Source organism: Erigeron canadensis, chromosome 6 (assembly GCF_010389155.1).
Source record: "Erigeron canadensis isolate Cc75 chromosome 6, C_canadensis_v1, whole genome shotgun sequence".
In the NCBI taxonomy this organism is placed as follows: Eukaryota; Viridiplantae; Streptophyta; class Magnoliopsida; order Asterales; family Asteraceae; genus Erigeron; species Erigeron canadensis.
The window spans coordinates 20917759-20936336 of NC_057766.1; the positions used below are offsets into that span (position 1 = coordinate 20917759).

The 18578-nt window shown below is 35.1% G+C and overlaps 2 protein-coding genes across 2 annotated transcripts; one reads left to right on the top strand and one right to left on the bottom strand.

The window, feature by feature from the left end:
• Positions 1 to 3127: 3127 nt before the first annotated feature.
• On the bottom strand, positions 3128 to 4327 carry LOC122604450. Its single transcript, XM_043777342.1, has one exon. The coding sequence runs from the start codon at positions 4325 to 4327 to the stop codon at positions 3128 to 3130; it is 1200 nt and encodes a 399-aa protein (XP_043633277.1).
• Positions 4328 to 10224: 5897 nt separating this feature from the next.
• LOC122604451 lies at positions 10225 to 11841 on the top strand. The gene is made up of 2 exons (XM_043777343.1): positions 10225 to 10659; positions 10738 to 11841. Exons 1-2 carry the CDS (start codon positions 10225 to 10227, stop codon positions 11839 to 11841), a joined length of 1539 nt encoding a protein of 512 aa, XP_043633278.1.
• The last annotated feature ends 6737 nt before the right edge of the window (positions 11842 to 18578 follow it).

The following is an 18578-nucleotide window of genomic DNA, read 5'->3' on the forward strand; positions in this document are numbered from 1 at the left end:
TAACACGAGATCTAACAATCATAGATGTGCGGAATCCGTCTATGATCGTTTTTAGGGTTAATTAATGATTATCATGATAAACACACACGAAAATAATAAGAACAGGAGATAAACACGAAAATACTATCATTAATCATATGATTACAAGATGAATCCGTATGAACAACATCTACAATGATTACGGATTACAATCATTGAGACGAATCGTGATAGTTTGGGCGGTATCTCGAGGTATAGATCTCTACCTCGAGAACCTAGTGAATGACTCTTTGTTGCAACTAAATCATCATCCTAAATTCGTGACCTAAGACTTATATTTATAGGCTGAACAAACAGACTGGGCTGTCAAATTCGTACAAACGGGCTGGGCCTTACTAACATAATAGTTCTTACGAACTTAATCTTCGTAAGGCATATATGTACGAAGTTAATAGTTCTTACGAACTTAAACTTCTTAAGCATAGTTGTACGAATTTCTCAGCCTTTTAGAATTATTGCATCGGACAACAAATTGTGCACTTTATGTGCTCTAACACTTCACTGTCACAATAAAGAGAAGTAGTTGCATCCAAGTTAACCATAAAATCTTTGAGTAACCACGGCACCCAAAGAACCTCACTAACCGTAGTGGCCATGGCTCGAAATTCAGCTACTGCCGACGAACGTTAGACCACCGACTGTTTCTTCGTCTTCCATGATATTGGAGCCCCGCCTAACAGCAACAAATAACCTGTCCTAGATCGCCGAGTATAAGGACATCCCAACCAATCATCGTCACAGAAGTCAACAAGATCAAAACCCCCGTTCTTGGGTATAAAAATGCCTTGACCAATAGTGGACTTTATGTATCGAAGCACACGAATGGCGGCATTCATATGATCAACTCTAGGATCAGAAACAAATTGACTGAGGATTTTTACTCCATAAGCAATGTCCAGCCTTGTAACTTAGAGATAAAGTAATCTCCCAATAAGGCGACAATAGAGGGAGGCGTCAACTTTGTGACTCTCGTCACAGTGATCTAGCTTCAAGTTTTGCTCCATGGGAAAAGCACTAGGGCGACATCCAAGCTGTCCACAATCTGATAGAATATCCATAGAATATTTGTGTTGACTAAGGACAATTCCATCTTCTGTATGTGCAACTTCTAAGCCCAAAAAACACTTCAAAGATCCAAGATCTTTTATGCTGAACTCAACATGTAGATATGTCTTTGTTCTTTCAATCATTTCGACATTGTCCCCGGAAATTATTACGTCATCGACGTATATTAAAACAACAACAAACTTATCTTTCTCTCGATGAGTGAACAAGGAATGATCCGCATTTGATTGTGTAAAACCAATATTTAATAAAGACACCATGACCTTTTGATACCAAGTGCGAGACGCTTGTTTCAAACCATATAACGATTTTCTGAGTCGGCAAACTCGAGATTCTTCCTTGTTGGAAAAACCTTGCAGGATCTTCATATATATTTCTTCTTGCAAGTCTCCATGAAGGAACGCATTGTTTACGTCCAATTGATGCAAAAGCCAATTTCTTTTTACTGCAATAGTGATAAGTATTCGAACGGTTACCAATTTTGCGATAGGAGCAAAAGTATCATGATAATCAACGCCTTCAACTTGTGTAAAACCTCTTGCAACAAGACGCGCCTTGTATCTTTCGATTTCTCCGTTAGGTTTATATTTAATTTTGTAAACCCATTTTGAATCGATGGCATGTTTTCCTTCCGGTAAAGCTTCCAAAGTCCATGTCTCATTTTGTTCAAGAGCCTTAATCTCTCACTGCATAGCATTGCACCAATTTTTATCCTGCATAGCCTCCTTGAAAGAACTAGGCTCATTATTCGATGTAATGGCTGCCAAAAATCTTTTGTGAGAATCCGAAAAATTGTTATAAGAAACATAATTTGCAAGAGGATGTACCATAGAAGAAGTTCGATCGTGCACGGGCTTTGCATGGTCGATGCATGGAGGTAGCGTAACTTCAAAATTTTGCAATCTAGTAGAAGGATACCTGGTCCTTGTGCTTTTCGTTGCTGGAGGTTCATGACTCACTTCCTGGATCTCTTCAGTATTTAATGGTTGTACATTATCTAGACTAATTGATTCTATTGGTTCATTTACAACATCTTCGGCTTCTTTATTCTCAATGTAAACGTCTTCACAATAACTTGGCACATCAAACACCTCTTCCAAAACACTTTCAGACTTAAGATGCACAAATGGAAAATTAGTTTCTACAAACTTGACATCATGAGAAATCGCCATCTTTCCATGTTCAATATCAAAAATTTTATATCCTTTAGTCCCTGGTGGGTAACCCATAAAAATCCCTGGTCTCCCCCTGAATTCGAACTTATCGCCTCCCATTTCTATGCTACTATAATAGGCTAAGCATCCCAAAGTTCTCATTTGTTCATAATTTGGTTTTTCTCCAAAAATAATTTCATAAGGAGTTCGATTTTGAATAACTTTGTATGGGAGACGATTAATTATATAAGTGGCGGTTTCTATACACTTTCCCCAAAATCATTTAGGAATATTTGCTTGGAACATTAGAGCCCGAGCAGTTTCAAGAAGATGTCGGTGTTTCCTTTCTACTACTCCGTTTTGTTGGGGTGTGTGAGGACAACTAGTTTCAAGTAAAATACCCTCACGAGCATCAAATTCTTTCATTTTGTTCGAAGTAAACTCACCTCCATTGTCACTCCTAATTCGGTTAATGGTTTTTGAAAACTGGGTCTTGACCATATTACAAAAATTTATTAAACAATCACTTGCATCACTCTTATATTGAATAAGAAAGACCCAAAGAGCCCTACTAATATCATCAACAATAGTCAAGAAATAATTAGCATGCGTTGTCGACGACTTACGGTATTTACCCCAAATATCACAGTGTATCAAATCAAAACAATCATTAGTCTTAATAGAACTCTTAGGAAAAGGAATGCGCGTATGTTTCGCCATAAGACATGAATCACAAACATAGTCCTCAAAATTAAAAGAAACACCTTTTAGAAAATCTATATGTGACAACTTAGAATGAGAAGCATGACCTAGTCTTAAGTGCCAAACTTTAGCATCAATCTTGATTGCCATAGCCTTCCTCTTCTGAGCTACCATCCCCATCCGATAAAGACCTTTATGCATTCACCCGTGCCTATGAACTTCTTCGAGTGTAAGTCCTGCATTACAAAAAAATCCGAAAAGAAGCTTACTACACATTGTAATTCCTTCGATAGTTTACTAACTGAAAGTAAATTGCAATTAAAATCAGGAATATAAAGGACTTCATTAGTTTTGCTTCCATCATTTAAAATGCAGCTCCCTTTACCCTTTACAGGTACATTAAACCCATTAGGAATCATAATGGGTGTTTCTTGTGTAGTACCACCACCACTTTCAAGGAATTCTAATTTATGAACTACATAATCAGTGGAACCTGAATCCATGATCCAATCATCAATTTTATCAAGCTTACCAGCCATGTTTGCTTTTCGAAGAATGTCACCTTCTTTCTTCTGTTCGTTGTCAGTAAAGTGCTTCATGAGCATTTGGTACTGTGCATCCGAAAGCCAGGCCAAAACAGATTCAGTCTCCACATGTGCAACCTTTGCTTTAAATTTCTCAGTCTTTACTTTGCCCGGCCACCACTCAAGATACCTAATTACCCTGAAACAATCCTCTCGTTTATGACCTTCTTTCCCACATTCGCTACAAATATCAGTTTTTTCTTCCGTGTTTCGCCTTGAACTTCCTTCATAACTCCGTTGAAAATTGAATGAACCTTCACGCCATCCTTGAGTTTTAAACGCTGCTGGCTCCACCTGTGCTCGTTTAGTCATTGTAATCTGCCTCTGTTGTTCTTCTTCGGAAGCAAGACGGTATGCTTCTCCAAGTGTAGGTGTCAGTTTTATTGAAAGAACATGAGTTCTTATCGCTGAAAAATCTGCATCGAGTCCCATTAAAAACTCATACAACCGCTCCTTTTCTTGAAAACTAGACAACCTTTTTCCAATTTCACAAGAACAATTCCCACATGTGCATTGGGGAATTGGTAGGACAGATTGTATCTCATCCCATATACCTCGAAGTTTTGTATAATAAGATGAAATCAACAGCCTATCCTGATGAGTATTTGAAAGCAATTGTTTCAATTCATAGGCTCGTGGTGTACTTTCCTTCCCGAACCTTTCCTTCAAATCACTCCATATTTCAGCGGATGAGTTAGCATACTTCACGCTTCCCCTAATGTTTTTATCCATGGCGGTTGTTAACCATCCAATGATCATGGCATCACAACGCATCCATGGCATATATTATTCGACTGTACTTTCTGGTTTTGGGATCGACTTATCTACGAATCCTATTTTGTTTTTCGCAAACAAGAAATTCGCCATCTCCTTGGCCCAATCGCTATAATTGCCATCGGTTAAAACTTCATTTACGTGCATTTGTTTGGGTAAGTCGGAAGGGTGTATATAGTATGGTGAATTTGCGTCGATGACAACATTACTCTTGCTGCCACCGGCGACTTGTTCTTTGGGTTTTTCGGTGTTAGTCATGTCGAGTTTGTGAGAAAAGGGTTCCTAAAGACCTGTTCTGGTACCATGAAAACAATGAAAATTGGTTTCTGAATTGTTGATTTATTAATGGGTCGACACATATTAAACATATATAGCCGAGAGTTTTCTTGAAGACAAAGTTTCAACCAATAATATAGGAGATAAACTAGGAAACACAATAATAGATAATTAAGAAACACAATAAAATCCTTTATAAACTCGTTATCCTAATTAAACAATATAACGTAACAAAAATTTTATCGGAGGTTATGATAATCCTGTAATATTTCTTGTAAAGAAAAAGGTAATTAGGGAACCCTATCCCAGTACCACAATTGGATACTCATAATAATGTGTATATATAGATAATTGGTATTGAATTTAAATAACAAATCAAGATAAGTTGATATATTAGACACTAAGAAAACGAAAGAAACCATATACGGATAAGCATTTTCTATCGTTGTTTAATAGCAGGATAACATTTATTATATTTGTACTTCGTATAGTAATGGAGGCTACTTCATCATGAGACATATGTGATCCCCTATTCATCCTAATTAAATATCTATCTTACCCATTAATTTGGCATGATGTTTAGCGTGCATAGTGCCTATTTAAGCACATTTCATCTTATGTAAAAAGTTGTAAACAATGTGGCAACGAAAGAGAGTCGTGCCAAATGCCAAATAACCAAAAGAAAGAAGAGGGAACCATTTTCATTTTTTTTCTCATGGTCCAGCCGAAACGCAGCAGCAGCCCAAAAGAATTAGCCCAACTTGTAAAACAATATAGAATTTGTGTCTCCTAATTGGCGCCCTTTTCATTTCTTTTAACATATACTTTTTTATAAAGTTCTTCAATTTTCGAGGGAATAGGGACATAAAAATTGGCTTTAGTAAAAAGGGTAGGAATGGTGAGCGGGTTTAATAAGTTTATGCTTGAAACCGGTTATAACACCATCATCAGTGTTGACTTATACTTGAATGGTATGGTAGCAGGGTTGGGAAGCCACCCGCCAAAAATTCAAAAAAGAGTGGGGATAATGATTATAGAAGAGAAAGAGTGTGTATGGATAAGTGAGAGCGTGTTTGTGATTAGACAAAATTTGAGAGGGTTAAAAATTTAATGGTGTCTGTAAAAATGGTTGACACTTAAGAGGGTTTGTTAAGAAAGTTGAAAAGTTGAAATAAATTGGATAAATGTTATTGGGTGAATTTGGGATGATTTATATATTCTAATTTACCACTGTTGATGCCCTAAATTTTAATCTGATATGTAATTGTATTTGTTCAACCATTTGGTCTCTCTTACTAATAAACCTATTCTTTACCTCTTCCTTACGTCAGTTTTTACTCTCCAAGAACTACCCCTAGCATTAACACATCTTTCTCACCATTTTTATTTTAACCCAAATATTAATAAAACTTTTATTTAAAATAAATAAATTTCAAATGTGGCAAAATAGGTCCCTCATTTCAAATTTCAACTTTCTGAACATCGTAAAAATAACCCCAAACGGCTATTTTTTGTAAAACCACTATATAGACTACCATTCCACACTTCAACTCACACATATTTGTTTTCACTTCTTCATACACTAAAACATACTTTCAAACACCCAAAAGGATTCAAACTTTGCCCAGCCATGAGTTTATTCAAGGCCCAAAACTCGATGCAGCTTTACATGCTTGACGACGACAAGCATAGAAATGACGTGAGGGCTGTGATTAACAGCATTACAAGGCCGAAATTGGAGGACTTCTCGGATTGGGCTCAGCTTTACATGCTTGACGACGACAAGCATAGAAATGACGTGAGGGCTGTGATTAACAACATTACAAGGCCGAAATTGGAGGACTTCTCGGATTGGGCTGACATCGTACTGGCATGGAGTAACAGTATGTAACATACTTGCAAAAGAAGGTTTCATGCTTGGAACAAACCATTGCCTAGCTAACTAGTGTCGTGTCAATTTTAACGACCACGCTTGAGTATGCAGCATTTTAGCAATTAAGGAAATGTAGGCCACACTAATGTTGGTAGTCGGTCCGATGGTTACGTGACTCACCCGGGGAGGAATACGCAAATGAAGACCCTCCTGGAGGATCAAATGAAGATGATGGCTACGAATATACCCACCGCAATTATGGTGACAGTGACATGTCGTCTAATAATTCTTGCTTTTATTGAATCTTAAATTTAATGTTTAGGAATCGAAATTTTAAAGTTTTTAGGTCTCGTAGTTTTAATTAATGGTATTATCTAAAACCATGTAATGTTTGTTATTTTTAATGGTAATGAAATTGAATGGTTTGGTGAACATAAAATGTGTTGAAATGGTACTTTATTTTTGATTGATTGTTGAAAAATGGTAGGGTTTAATTAGACTAACTTTAACTAGCCGTTTATTCAATAAAACATTTTCAAGGGGTGACATGTCATTAGCGTTTATTTTAACAATTACGAGATAGTGAGGGTGATAGGTGATAGGAGGTGATAGGTGATAGGAGGTGATAAGTCATAGTGTGTGATAGCTAAATGTCTTAGCAGTATGGGTTCCGCCCTCGGATTTAAAAATTCGTCGAAAGTTTATCGAATGACATCTCTAATGAAAGAGCATGAAATTTTAAGAACACCAATATAATTTTTATAATTTATCGATATACGATTTTTGAGATAAAAGATTTTGAATGAGTTAGAGAATAAAATGATTTATGGATGATAGAGAAAAAAAATAAGTAGTTGAGATTTGAGGAGAGAGAAAAATGAGTGGTTAAGATTAAGGTTATACCCCTCCTTATAACACCTCACTTCTTTCCCACTTCTTCCACTATTCATCAGTTTTTCTTTCTCATAGACACCCCACAAACACCCCCTCCTTATAACCTCCACTTCTTCTCCACTTCTTCCCCTCACATCATCTTTTCGGGCCCCACTTTCCTTCACAAAACGCATGTCTAATATTAGAAGAAACGCCAAGACGCCGGCCGTGCTACCACCGTCTTCGGCCGGGTTGGCCTCGGCCGTGCGTCGGAAGTGGGGAAGAAGTCCTATAAGGATAAGCCTTATTATAGGTATATTAAGTAGAGAGAATTAAATTAGTTAATAAATAATAGGGGTATTTTGGATAGTTCAAATCATCTTTTCTTAAAATATATATATATATATATATATATACTTTATAAAATAGTACTAGTATTAGATTACGGTTCAGTTAAAAATTGAACCCGACACAAAAGATCTATCGGTAGCAGTGACAAAACAGGGTACGAGATCTTGGCCCCATTATTTATTCAAAGAGACAAGGGTAAGGCGAGCTTGTGACTTGCTTAGGTAAATGGATTAATTGTTCCCGTCGCATTTTTAGACAGGGATTTGCGATTGATGAATTTGTAACGACTTCTTTTTCTAATGGTTATTTGTAGAATTGGTAGAGTTTTGTGCCTCTGTGGAGCTTGCCTTTTTAAGAGCTTGCCTAGCTATTTTAAGACATCAGAATCACAAGTTCTTGATTATTAGAATTCTTAGTGTAAACCTTAAATTGAATTTTGATTTTGAAACATGATTAGAAGGATACACTAAGCAAGTTTGGTTCTTGACCTGAGCCCTCATTGCGTCGCAAATATATGCTTAACCAATTCGATTAGTTTTGGGATATCTATATGAATGTTTGCTTTTTTATCGAATAACATATATTCTATTTTAAACTCTTTGGTTCATAACTAAAGGGCTACTTTAATGAATGACGTATAGATGATGAAGAGACTCGAATCAAATGAATGAGCAACGAATATATGACTACAATATGAATCACTCAATGAACGTATGTTGCGGTAACTCCTAAAATGCGGCGATAAATTAAATTTGCAACACTCACTTCATCATCTATACACCATTCATCAATTAAGTAGCTCTTTTGATATTAACCTCACTAGTCACTAGTACAATTGATTTGAGGTAATATGAATAATTATCCGAAGGACTTCAATATTGAAAATATATTATATAATTCATAGTACTCTTTCTCAGATGATGTTAATGCATAGTCAGCTTATTTTTAGGAAAAAGATATGTGGAGCGACAACGGTCTTTGGAAGGGTTACTTTTAACTAGGGGTGTTGAAAATGCCCTGCAGCGAATTGTATTTGGGTTAAACAAATTGGGCCATATACGAACATGACTACAGTTAGTCGATGCTTATGGCCCGAATGTATACTTAAACATTCATAAGGGTCTTGTTGAAGTTAATATACATAATGCGTTTACGCATACATGAGAGACTTGAATATGTAACACATACATAATTCACTTAAAGTTTATTGTGTTTTTGCTTTTAATGACGTGATTTATTGAATAAAACTTTTCTTACACTTTTCTATGATTCTCACGGGAACAAATTAAAATTTATGCTCATCATTACTTTTATATCATTCCGAATAACTTTCCAATCACTTTAACACAAAAACTTGAACCTAAATAACGAATTTATTTGTATGATAGTGTGATTATGAGATAACGAATCGAAACTTTTTTCTTGTTTCTTATTATTAGAATGTCTCTCTACATGAAAAAAAAAGCCAACAAATAAAGCATCTCCAGTCTCCTCGAAAGTTTATTTAACCAGATAATATGTTCAAATTTCACACTATGAATGGTTAGTGGAAGACTAGTCTTTGGCTCTATTTTACCTGACCATGAGTCTACACTATTGTATGGGACTTATTGTATGGGACTCGTGGCCGACTAATAGTGTATGGTTTGTACGTGGTTGTGGCGACGAGGAGTGTATATTTTAATTTTAATTTTTTGTTTTACACCCAGTAGATAAAAGAATCATGATAGGCCTCACTCCGGTGGTTAATTAGTGATGGGTTGAAGGTGTTGTATAGGATTAACCGTTAAAAGTTAATTTGGGGGGATTTTTCTAAATATGATGTTAACATTAAATCATAAAATAAGATTGATGGTGACCACTGTACATGTTCTATAAGTAAAAACACATTTTTCTAGATTTTATTCTTCAGCTTAAATATCATTCTAAAATAAATAATACTTATTTGGTTAATGAAAATATATAAGATTGAATATAACTATTATAATGGCTAGATAGCTATAAGAGAACAAGCAGATTCTACAACTCCTCAAGCTCACAATGTTTATATCAACCCCAAGTATACAAGACACAAACACAAGACTCAAGTATTACTTCACCAAAGTTTAGTAAAATGTGATATCATGTAAATATAGGGACTTGTTATGTAAATATAGTAAGTTAAGGGATACAAAGAGTCAAGTTTAGAAGATAGCTAGTTAGTGGCAATTACTAATTAATTAGTATATAAATATCTGTATCTTCTATTTCATTTCTATAACAATATTCATTCACTCATAAATACATTATGTAAAATCCCCAATATATAACAATATAAATATCTGTATCTTCTGTTTCATTTCTATCATAGCTAAATTGAAGCCCGAATTGCTTCAATTTGATGTCTGACGATCCTCTGATCATCTTCTCCGGTATCAAATTGAAACCCTAACTTCGCCGACGACTTTTTCCGGTAAAATTGCTCCATTTCCTTCATTCTAGGGTTACTAATTCACTACTTTTTCTTCAAATTTAATCAATATTCTCATCAACCATGGTGACAACTGCCACCACTTCACAAACCACCACCACCACTTCACAGGTTGAACCGATAACTCCGCCGCCTGATCCACCACTTGACTCAGTCAATCACCCTTTTTTTCTTCATCAAAATGATCATCCTGACCTTCTTCGGATAGCAAAAAAGCTCACTGGATCTGACAACTACAATTCATGGAAAAGATCGATGACTATTGCTCTCAATGCAAAGAACAAACTGAAAATTGTCACTGGTGAGTATCCTGAACCTTCACCGACTTCTGATTTAAGGCCTTTATGGGAAAGAACAAATGACATGGTCATATCTTGGGTTTTGAACGATGTTTCTGATGAAATTAGTAATAACTTGAATTTTGTGAGTTCTGCTTTTGCTTTATGGAAAGAACTTAGTGAACATTACTCACAATTAGATGGCCATAGGATCTTTCAAGTAACTAATTAATTAACACAATTGTGCCAAGCAAATTCACCTTTTGAGGTGTATTATCACAAAATCAAGAGCCTGTAGGATGAATTAGAGGCACTAGAGGCACTTTACACTTGTAACTACACTTGCACTTGTGAGAATGGAAAGAATCATGGTGCTATGGAGCAAAGGAAGAAATTAGTACAATTTCTTATGGGACTAGATGAGAGTTACACTAATGAGAGTTACACAACAATATCCATAGCTCTCAACACTACTGCTCCTTGTCAAACCTACACACCAAGATATAATATTCACTTTCCCACTACTGCTCCATCTCAAACCTACACACCAAGATCCAATCTCCAAATTGATAGAAAAAGTGCATTAAAGAAAGGCATTATTTGCACTTATTGTCATAGAGAAAGACACACCAAAGATGAGTGTTACAAGCTTGTTGGATACCCCTCTGGCCATCCCCAGCATCACAAATATCAACCACCACCACCAAGGAATCCTCCTGCATACAAGGGCAAATCTGTCAATCTGGTCACCAATGTTGCAGATTTACCTTCGACATCACAAGACATTCCATACATTCCTTCTGCCACTTCACCACATGATTTGTTCATGAATGCTAAGATTGACCAGCTGCAAAACCAACTTAATCAGGTGATGCTCTTCATGCAGCAGGCTCAACAACCTGGTGATCAAAACATCCCTACTGTTGGTGTCTTTTCTTTCACTACTAATTCTATGCCTAAGTTTAGATTTATTGCTTGCTGTCTGTCTAAGTCTAAGGGTGCCTGGATATCTGATAGTGGTGCCACATATCACATAAGCAATTCTCATAAACATTTGCATTATATTTACCATTGCAAAGTACCCATTAGTCTCTCCCTACCAAATGGTCAAACTGTATTGGTCACAATCATTGGCCCAGTGAAATTAAATGACAATCTGACTCTCAAAAATGTTTTCTATGTACCAAGTTTTACTTACAATCTTCTATCCATCAGTAGGCTTCTCACTCCTCACAGCTCTGTAACTTTTACTCATGACTCTGTTATCTTCCAGGACCATGACAAAAAGATTGCTCAAGGCATCTTTTGTAATGGTCTCTACCTCATCACTCCAGAAGCTACACCCTCTCAAGATCACTCTCAAGCCACCATTCTCAGTACTGCTGCCACTGCTCATATCTAGCATGCTAGACTTGGACATTGTTCATTTCCTGTTCTTAAACAAATAAAATCTATTTTTAGTTCTGTCAATTATAATGCAGACTCTACTTGTAATATTTGTCCTTTATCAAAACATCACAAATTACCATTTCCTACTAGTTCATCTATTTTTGATCTTATCTATGTGGATGTGTGGGGGCCTTACAGGCACCCTACAATCAATAAATGTTCTTATTTTTTGACTATTGTGGATAATCACTCAAGAGCAACATGGAGATACTTTCTGCTCACAAAACACCATGCTATATCCACTATTAAATCCTTCCATACTTATGCCCAAAATCATTTCAAAACCTCCATAAAAACTGTAAGAACAGACAATGGCACATAATTCATCAATGAAAACCTTCAATCCTTTTTCAATTCTCAAGGAATCATTCATCAAACAACCTGCCCATATACACCCCAGCAAAATGCCAGGGTGGAAAGGAAACATAGACATCTCCTTGAGATGGCTAGGGCTATCCACTTTCAAGCTAATTTTCCAAAACACCTTTGGGGTATTGCATCCTGGCAGCCACCTACATCATTAATAGACTTCCTTCCACCATTCTCCATAATAAAAGTCCTTATGAAATTATCCATGGAGAACCCGCTAGCCTTGATCACCTCAAAGTTCTAGGCTGTCAAACTTATACTTACACCAAATCATCTGACAAATTTGCTCCTAGATCAGTCTCCACTGTTCTAATTGGTTACCCCAATGACCAAAAAGGCTATCTTCTCTATGATCCCATCACTGCCAAAACTTACACAAGTAGACATATTTTATTCAATGAATCAATTTTTCCTTTTGCAAACAACTAGAACAAGTCTGACAACCATACCTCCAACTCTGACAATTTTCCAGTTTTTCCTTTCCCTGATATAGAATCAACTCCCAATACCACCTCCTTATCTCCACAATCACCACTTATTCCACCTTCAACACCACCTCCATCCTCCTCACCTTCACCAATCCATCGCTATCTATCACTACTTCCAAGTCTGACAACCATACCTCCAACTCTGACAATTTTCCAGTTTTTCCTTTCCCTAATATAGAATCAACTCCCAATACCACCTCCTTATCTCCACAATCACCACTTATTCCATCTTCAACACCACCTCCATCCTCCTCACCTTCACCAATCCATCACTCTCTATCACTACTTCCAAGTCCAGCTAACAAACAACCTTTCACCTCACCTCAACCAGTCAACCAACCAAACCCTACCAGACACTCTACCAGAACCAGACAATTATCTACAAAGCTCACTAGTTTTCATCATTCTTTACCTAAATCCCTTGTCAACAACACAACCAATACCAAATTTCATCATTCTCATTACCTCAATCTCTCCGATCTCTCCACCCACTCAAAATACTTAATCAATAATATTGACACTTATTCAAAACCACACACTTATACTCAGGCATCTAAGGACCCATAATGGGTAACAGCAATGAACAAAGAACTTAAGGCTTTAGATCACAATCACACCTGGGACATCACCACCCTTCCTGCTGGCAAAAGTCCAATTAGCTGCAAGTGGGTCTACAGGATTAAGTACAATGCTGATGGTTCCTTAGACAAATTTAAGGCCAGATTAGTGGCTAAGGGTTATAATCAAAAAGAGGGTATAGACTACAATGAAACATTTGCACCTATTGCCAAAATGACAACCGTGAGAACCCTTCTAGCAGTGGTTGTTCAACATCATTAGGCTATTGAGCAATTAGATGTCAATAATGTCTTTCTTCATGGGGACTTAGATGAAGAAGTGTACATGACCATTCCCTCTGGATATCCTTCTCAATCTCCTAACTTTGTATGTAAACTTACCAAATCCCTCTATGGACTTAAGCAAACAAATAGACAGTGGTTTGAGAAACTCACTCAATCACTTCTTGAAATTGGATTCACACAGAGTTATGCAGACACCTCTCTTTTCACATTTAGCAAAGGTTCATTGTTTACTGCCCTTCTCATTTATATTGAAGATATATTACTTACTGACAACAACAGTGACCACATTTCCTCAATCAAAACTCATCTTGATTCTGCATTCAGTATTAAAGATTTAGGTCCAATTCATTATTATCTTGGTATTGAATTTTTAAGAAACTCAAAAGGCCTCACACTTAGCCAAAGGAAGTACACTCTTGAACTTCTCAAACTAGCAGAAGTCCTTGATTCCAAACCAGCCAGTACTCCACTTGATCCTGGCATCAAACTTGACAAAGATGCTGGAGAGTTACTTCTTGAACCATCCCTCTATAGAACCCTTGTTGGAAAGCTCATCTATATGACCATAACCACTTAACCAGGCCAGACATCACATTTGCAGCACAAGCTTTAAGTCAATTCTCTCATGCCCCAAGAACAACTCACATGAAGTCTCTCCTCAGAACTCTAAGATATCTCAAAAACTGCCCTAGACAAGACATCTTATTCTCTGCAACACCTTCCAATTCTCTGAATGTATATTGTGATAGTGATTGGGCTAGTTGCCTTAACTTAAGAAGATCAGTCACTGCTATGCTTTATTTTTGGGTAACAACCTAATTTCATGGAATTCCAAGAAACAAATTGTTGTGTCCAGGTCTTCTACAGAGGCAGAGTACAGGGCAATGGCAGACACAACCTGTGAAATCTCAAGGCTTGTTTGCCTGCTTCATGATCTGCAGCATTCTATATCTACTCCAACCATTATCATGTGTGACAACTCCTCAACCATTTCTCTAGCCTCTAACCCTGTGCAGCATGCAAGAACTAAACACATTGAAATTGATTGTAACTTTGTGAGAGACAAGATCAAACATGGCTTTATTCAACCACAATATGTTCCCTCTCATGCTCAATTAGTTGATATCCTTACCAAAGCTCTCCCCAGGCATCTCCATTATCATTGCTTATCCAAGTTGACAGTTTGTGATCCATATACACTACCAACTTGCGAGGAGGATATAAGAGAACAAGCAGATTCTACAACTCCTCAAGCTCACAATGTTTATATCAACCCCAAGTATACAAGACACAAACACAAGACTCAAGTATTACTTCACCAAAGTTTAGTAAAATGTGGTAATATGTAAATATAGGGACTTGTTATGTAAATATAGTAAGTTAAGTGTACAAAAAGTCAAGTTTAGAAGATAGTTAGTTAGTGGCAGTTACTAATTAATTAGTGTATAAATATTTGTATCTTCTATTTCATTTCTGTAACAATATTCATTCACTCAAACACAATATGTAAAATCTCCAAAATTCTCTCTGCTATGTCGTTTTCTCATAATAGCCTAGATCAAAGTCATTGACTCTTACAAAGTCATTCGTATAGCTTTCTAGCAGTTTTGTTTGTTAGCGTGTGAGATGTTCTTAATAGAATAAACTAGTTTTTTGTCCCCGGACGTTGTCCCGGAGACATTAAGTAACATGTAAACATGTGGAAAATTATATAAAATAAAATTTTTGTGTCAAAAGTGATGTGATAAAAAGTAAAGAAAAATGAAACGTTGGTAGCTGAAGTTGAAAAAATAAAAGTATAAAATTTAAATAGAACAAAACTTTGTGTAAAAAGTAGAAGAAATAAAAGTGATGTGGCAAAAAGTAGAATGACAAAAAATTCGTAAATTTATGTGATAAAAAGTAAAGAGAATGAAACTTTCGTGACAAAAGTTAGAAAAACAAATGTATAAAAAGTATATGGGGAAATAACACAAATATTTCGTGCAAGAAATAGAAAAAATAAAAGTTATGAGACAAAAAGTAAAAGTTTAAAAGTTTCTGTGATAAAAAGTAAAAAGAATGAATTTTCGTGGCAGAAATTAGAAAAACAAAAGTTTAAAAACTAAATAAGACAAAGCTTTCGTGCCAAAAATAAAAAAAAAGTTAAATTTATGTGACAAAAAGTTAAAAGTTTCCATCATAAAAAGTAAAAAAAAAATAAAACTTTCGTGGCAATAGTTAGAAAAACATATGTTTAAAAACTAAATAAAAGCAAACTTTTGTGCTAAAAGTAAAAGAAATTAAAGTTATGTGAAAAAAGTTAAAACGTTAAAGTTATGTGGCAAATATTAAGAAACCTAAAGTTAAAAGGTTAAAGTTAGCTGATAGAGACCATTGTTGTAACAAATTTAACGACAGGGACTATAATTGCAGGAAAAAATTAGCAGTCGTTAGCTTATGAGGACCATTGATGCAACATTTAACGATAGGGACTAAAGTGTTGAAAATGTATGGCACACGCAAACCAATTCATGCTTTTTAGTATATATAATAATGTACGTGATTGATCCCAATCTATTATTCATTTATTTTAATACTACTAATCTTACTATATAAAAGTTATACAACATTGTTAAAAAGTTAAAAAGAGAAAAATTGAAATGATCATTATATCCTTAATGAAATAATTTATATCATTAGTCGATCTTCTATCTTATAAAATATCTCACTACCTCTTTAAATCAATTACACCTACATCGATTACATTTACATTAACCTACGTACACCACTCGACCATGTCACCACCACCACCAATGGTCGCACCATCATCGACTGTCGTCAATCCCACTAGACCGCTTTTACAATCACGAGCGCCGTATTACGCGGATACCGTGGTACGAGTAGTATTTATCAAGAAAAATTTTGTCCATAAAAACTCTACAGATTTACGCGCATTAATGCTTTTAATTAAGCACATTAAATTAAAAATACATAGTATTACTTTGTAAAATCACTAGTATTTCATACAAACTATCTTTTTGCGAGGTACGACATCTTTAACTTCTTCGCACTCATTTTTAACGAAATTAAATATTAATGTGTATACTATATCATACAAAAGTAAGTACATTTCATGGATAAAAACATTCTGATTTACGAAAGCATACCAAACTGTTAAATATAACACGCTTTATTCTCGAAAGCTTTTCTCCGATTACTTTTACCACCTACATATATGACTTCATCTTGAAACAGTTTTTACTTTTAACAACTTTTTTCTTTACTTTTGATCCCCTCAATTAAAAGATCAATAATTTTCCGATGTTACTCTAATTTTTAATTAAAAACTCAAATTCATTATAGCTAGGAAAGAAAAAATACAATAACCTATCATAATAGATATAATTTCTTTAAAGAAGATTCTAATGTATAATAAGAAAATAAAATGAACATATGATAGACCAACAATTTAGAGAAGCACCCCATGTGGGGGTGGGGTGAGTAAGCTTAATTTGTCTTGGTTCGATACTATATATATCACATGGCTTTCGCATAGTGCTATAATCACCCAAACCACCATCATTCATGACACACATTACTTTACACAACATTTTCAGTGCAATCTTCCTAGAAAGGTCTCTTCCAATCCCAAAATAGATAACAACATTTTAACTAATAATGGTTTGTCTATGCCTACACTATACACATGACATTTAAATAGGTTAAACCTTGTGGCTTAAGATATGATATATACCCGTTATTATTGACTTTTTGTTTCATGAAAATAATATCATAAGTTCGAATGTGTTTTTAATATTTATATTACATGTGTTTTCTATTCTTATACAAAGAGCAACGTTGATGTTACATTTTGATTTTTTGAGTTAATACCAACAAAAGTATATGTCGTGATGTCCAATATGAAGGTGCTCATGTACAAAACATCGAAAAATAATCCCTAGAGGCTAGAGAGGTAGTTGCACCTAATTTTATTAGGCTAATGTCGTAACAAATTGTCAACATCGATCGAGCGTCTCGGAAGTGCCACATACATGGGTTTGTTTTTTTTTTTTTCGGATGGTGAGATGTCTTCTACTTTTGTTTAGTGTTATTCGAATGAGGGTAAATTAAACCTGAATGTATTTTAATCATTAATTAACTATTTTGTCCAAATGAATTGAAACGGTTAATGGATACAAAATACTTCTAGAAAAGAATGAAACAAAGTGAGACATTATGTTGCTTTTTTGTAGGCCCTAAAGAGGTTGATGATGGCTATATCATCCGTATGCATCAACCATTATTAAGTTGAGTTGGCAAAAATTGTAAAGTGTATATAGTTGTTGCATAGGACCAACTGCACAAAGATAATTAACGACCTTAGTTTGACATATAAGTCCATTCACCAACCAACGAAACATACGATGTATATATATACGAACTAATAAATCGTTCACAATTTCATATATATAATACAAAATCTTGTTATATGATTTTTGACACCAAGATATAAAAATTTTTTGTGACAATTTATATTTATATATCTAAGTATAGATATAAATTAAATCACGTATAACGATATATCTAAAATTTTCTAAAACTTATGTAAAACGAAAATTTCAAATATATTAAATTCGTATCAAGCAATTGGGGCAACAAAAGTTGTTTTTTAAGAAACCGATGACAATAAACACGTTCTTAATTCATGACAATAAAAGGAAACATATATTAATTTATCCATATAACATTGACTAATAACTTATTGTTCCTTTCATTTTTCGATCTTTGAGATTAGCACCTAAAACCAATTGTATAAACTACATAATAAGTTGCTTAATAGTATTCCACTGAACAAAAAACACAAAAGGTTGTTTCTTGTTTTATTGTTTTTATGAAAAGTTATTTTTACTCATAACAGGTCACTCACACCATTGAGGAGTGACTAAACCATACAAATGCAAACTATATATAAGCATAGTGTGTAATAC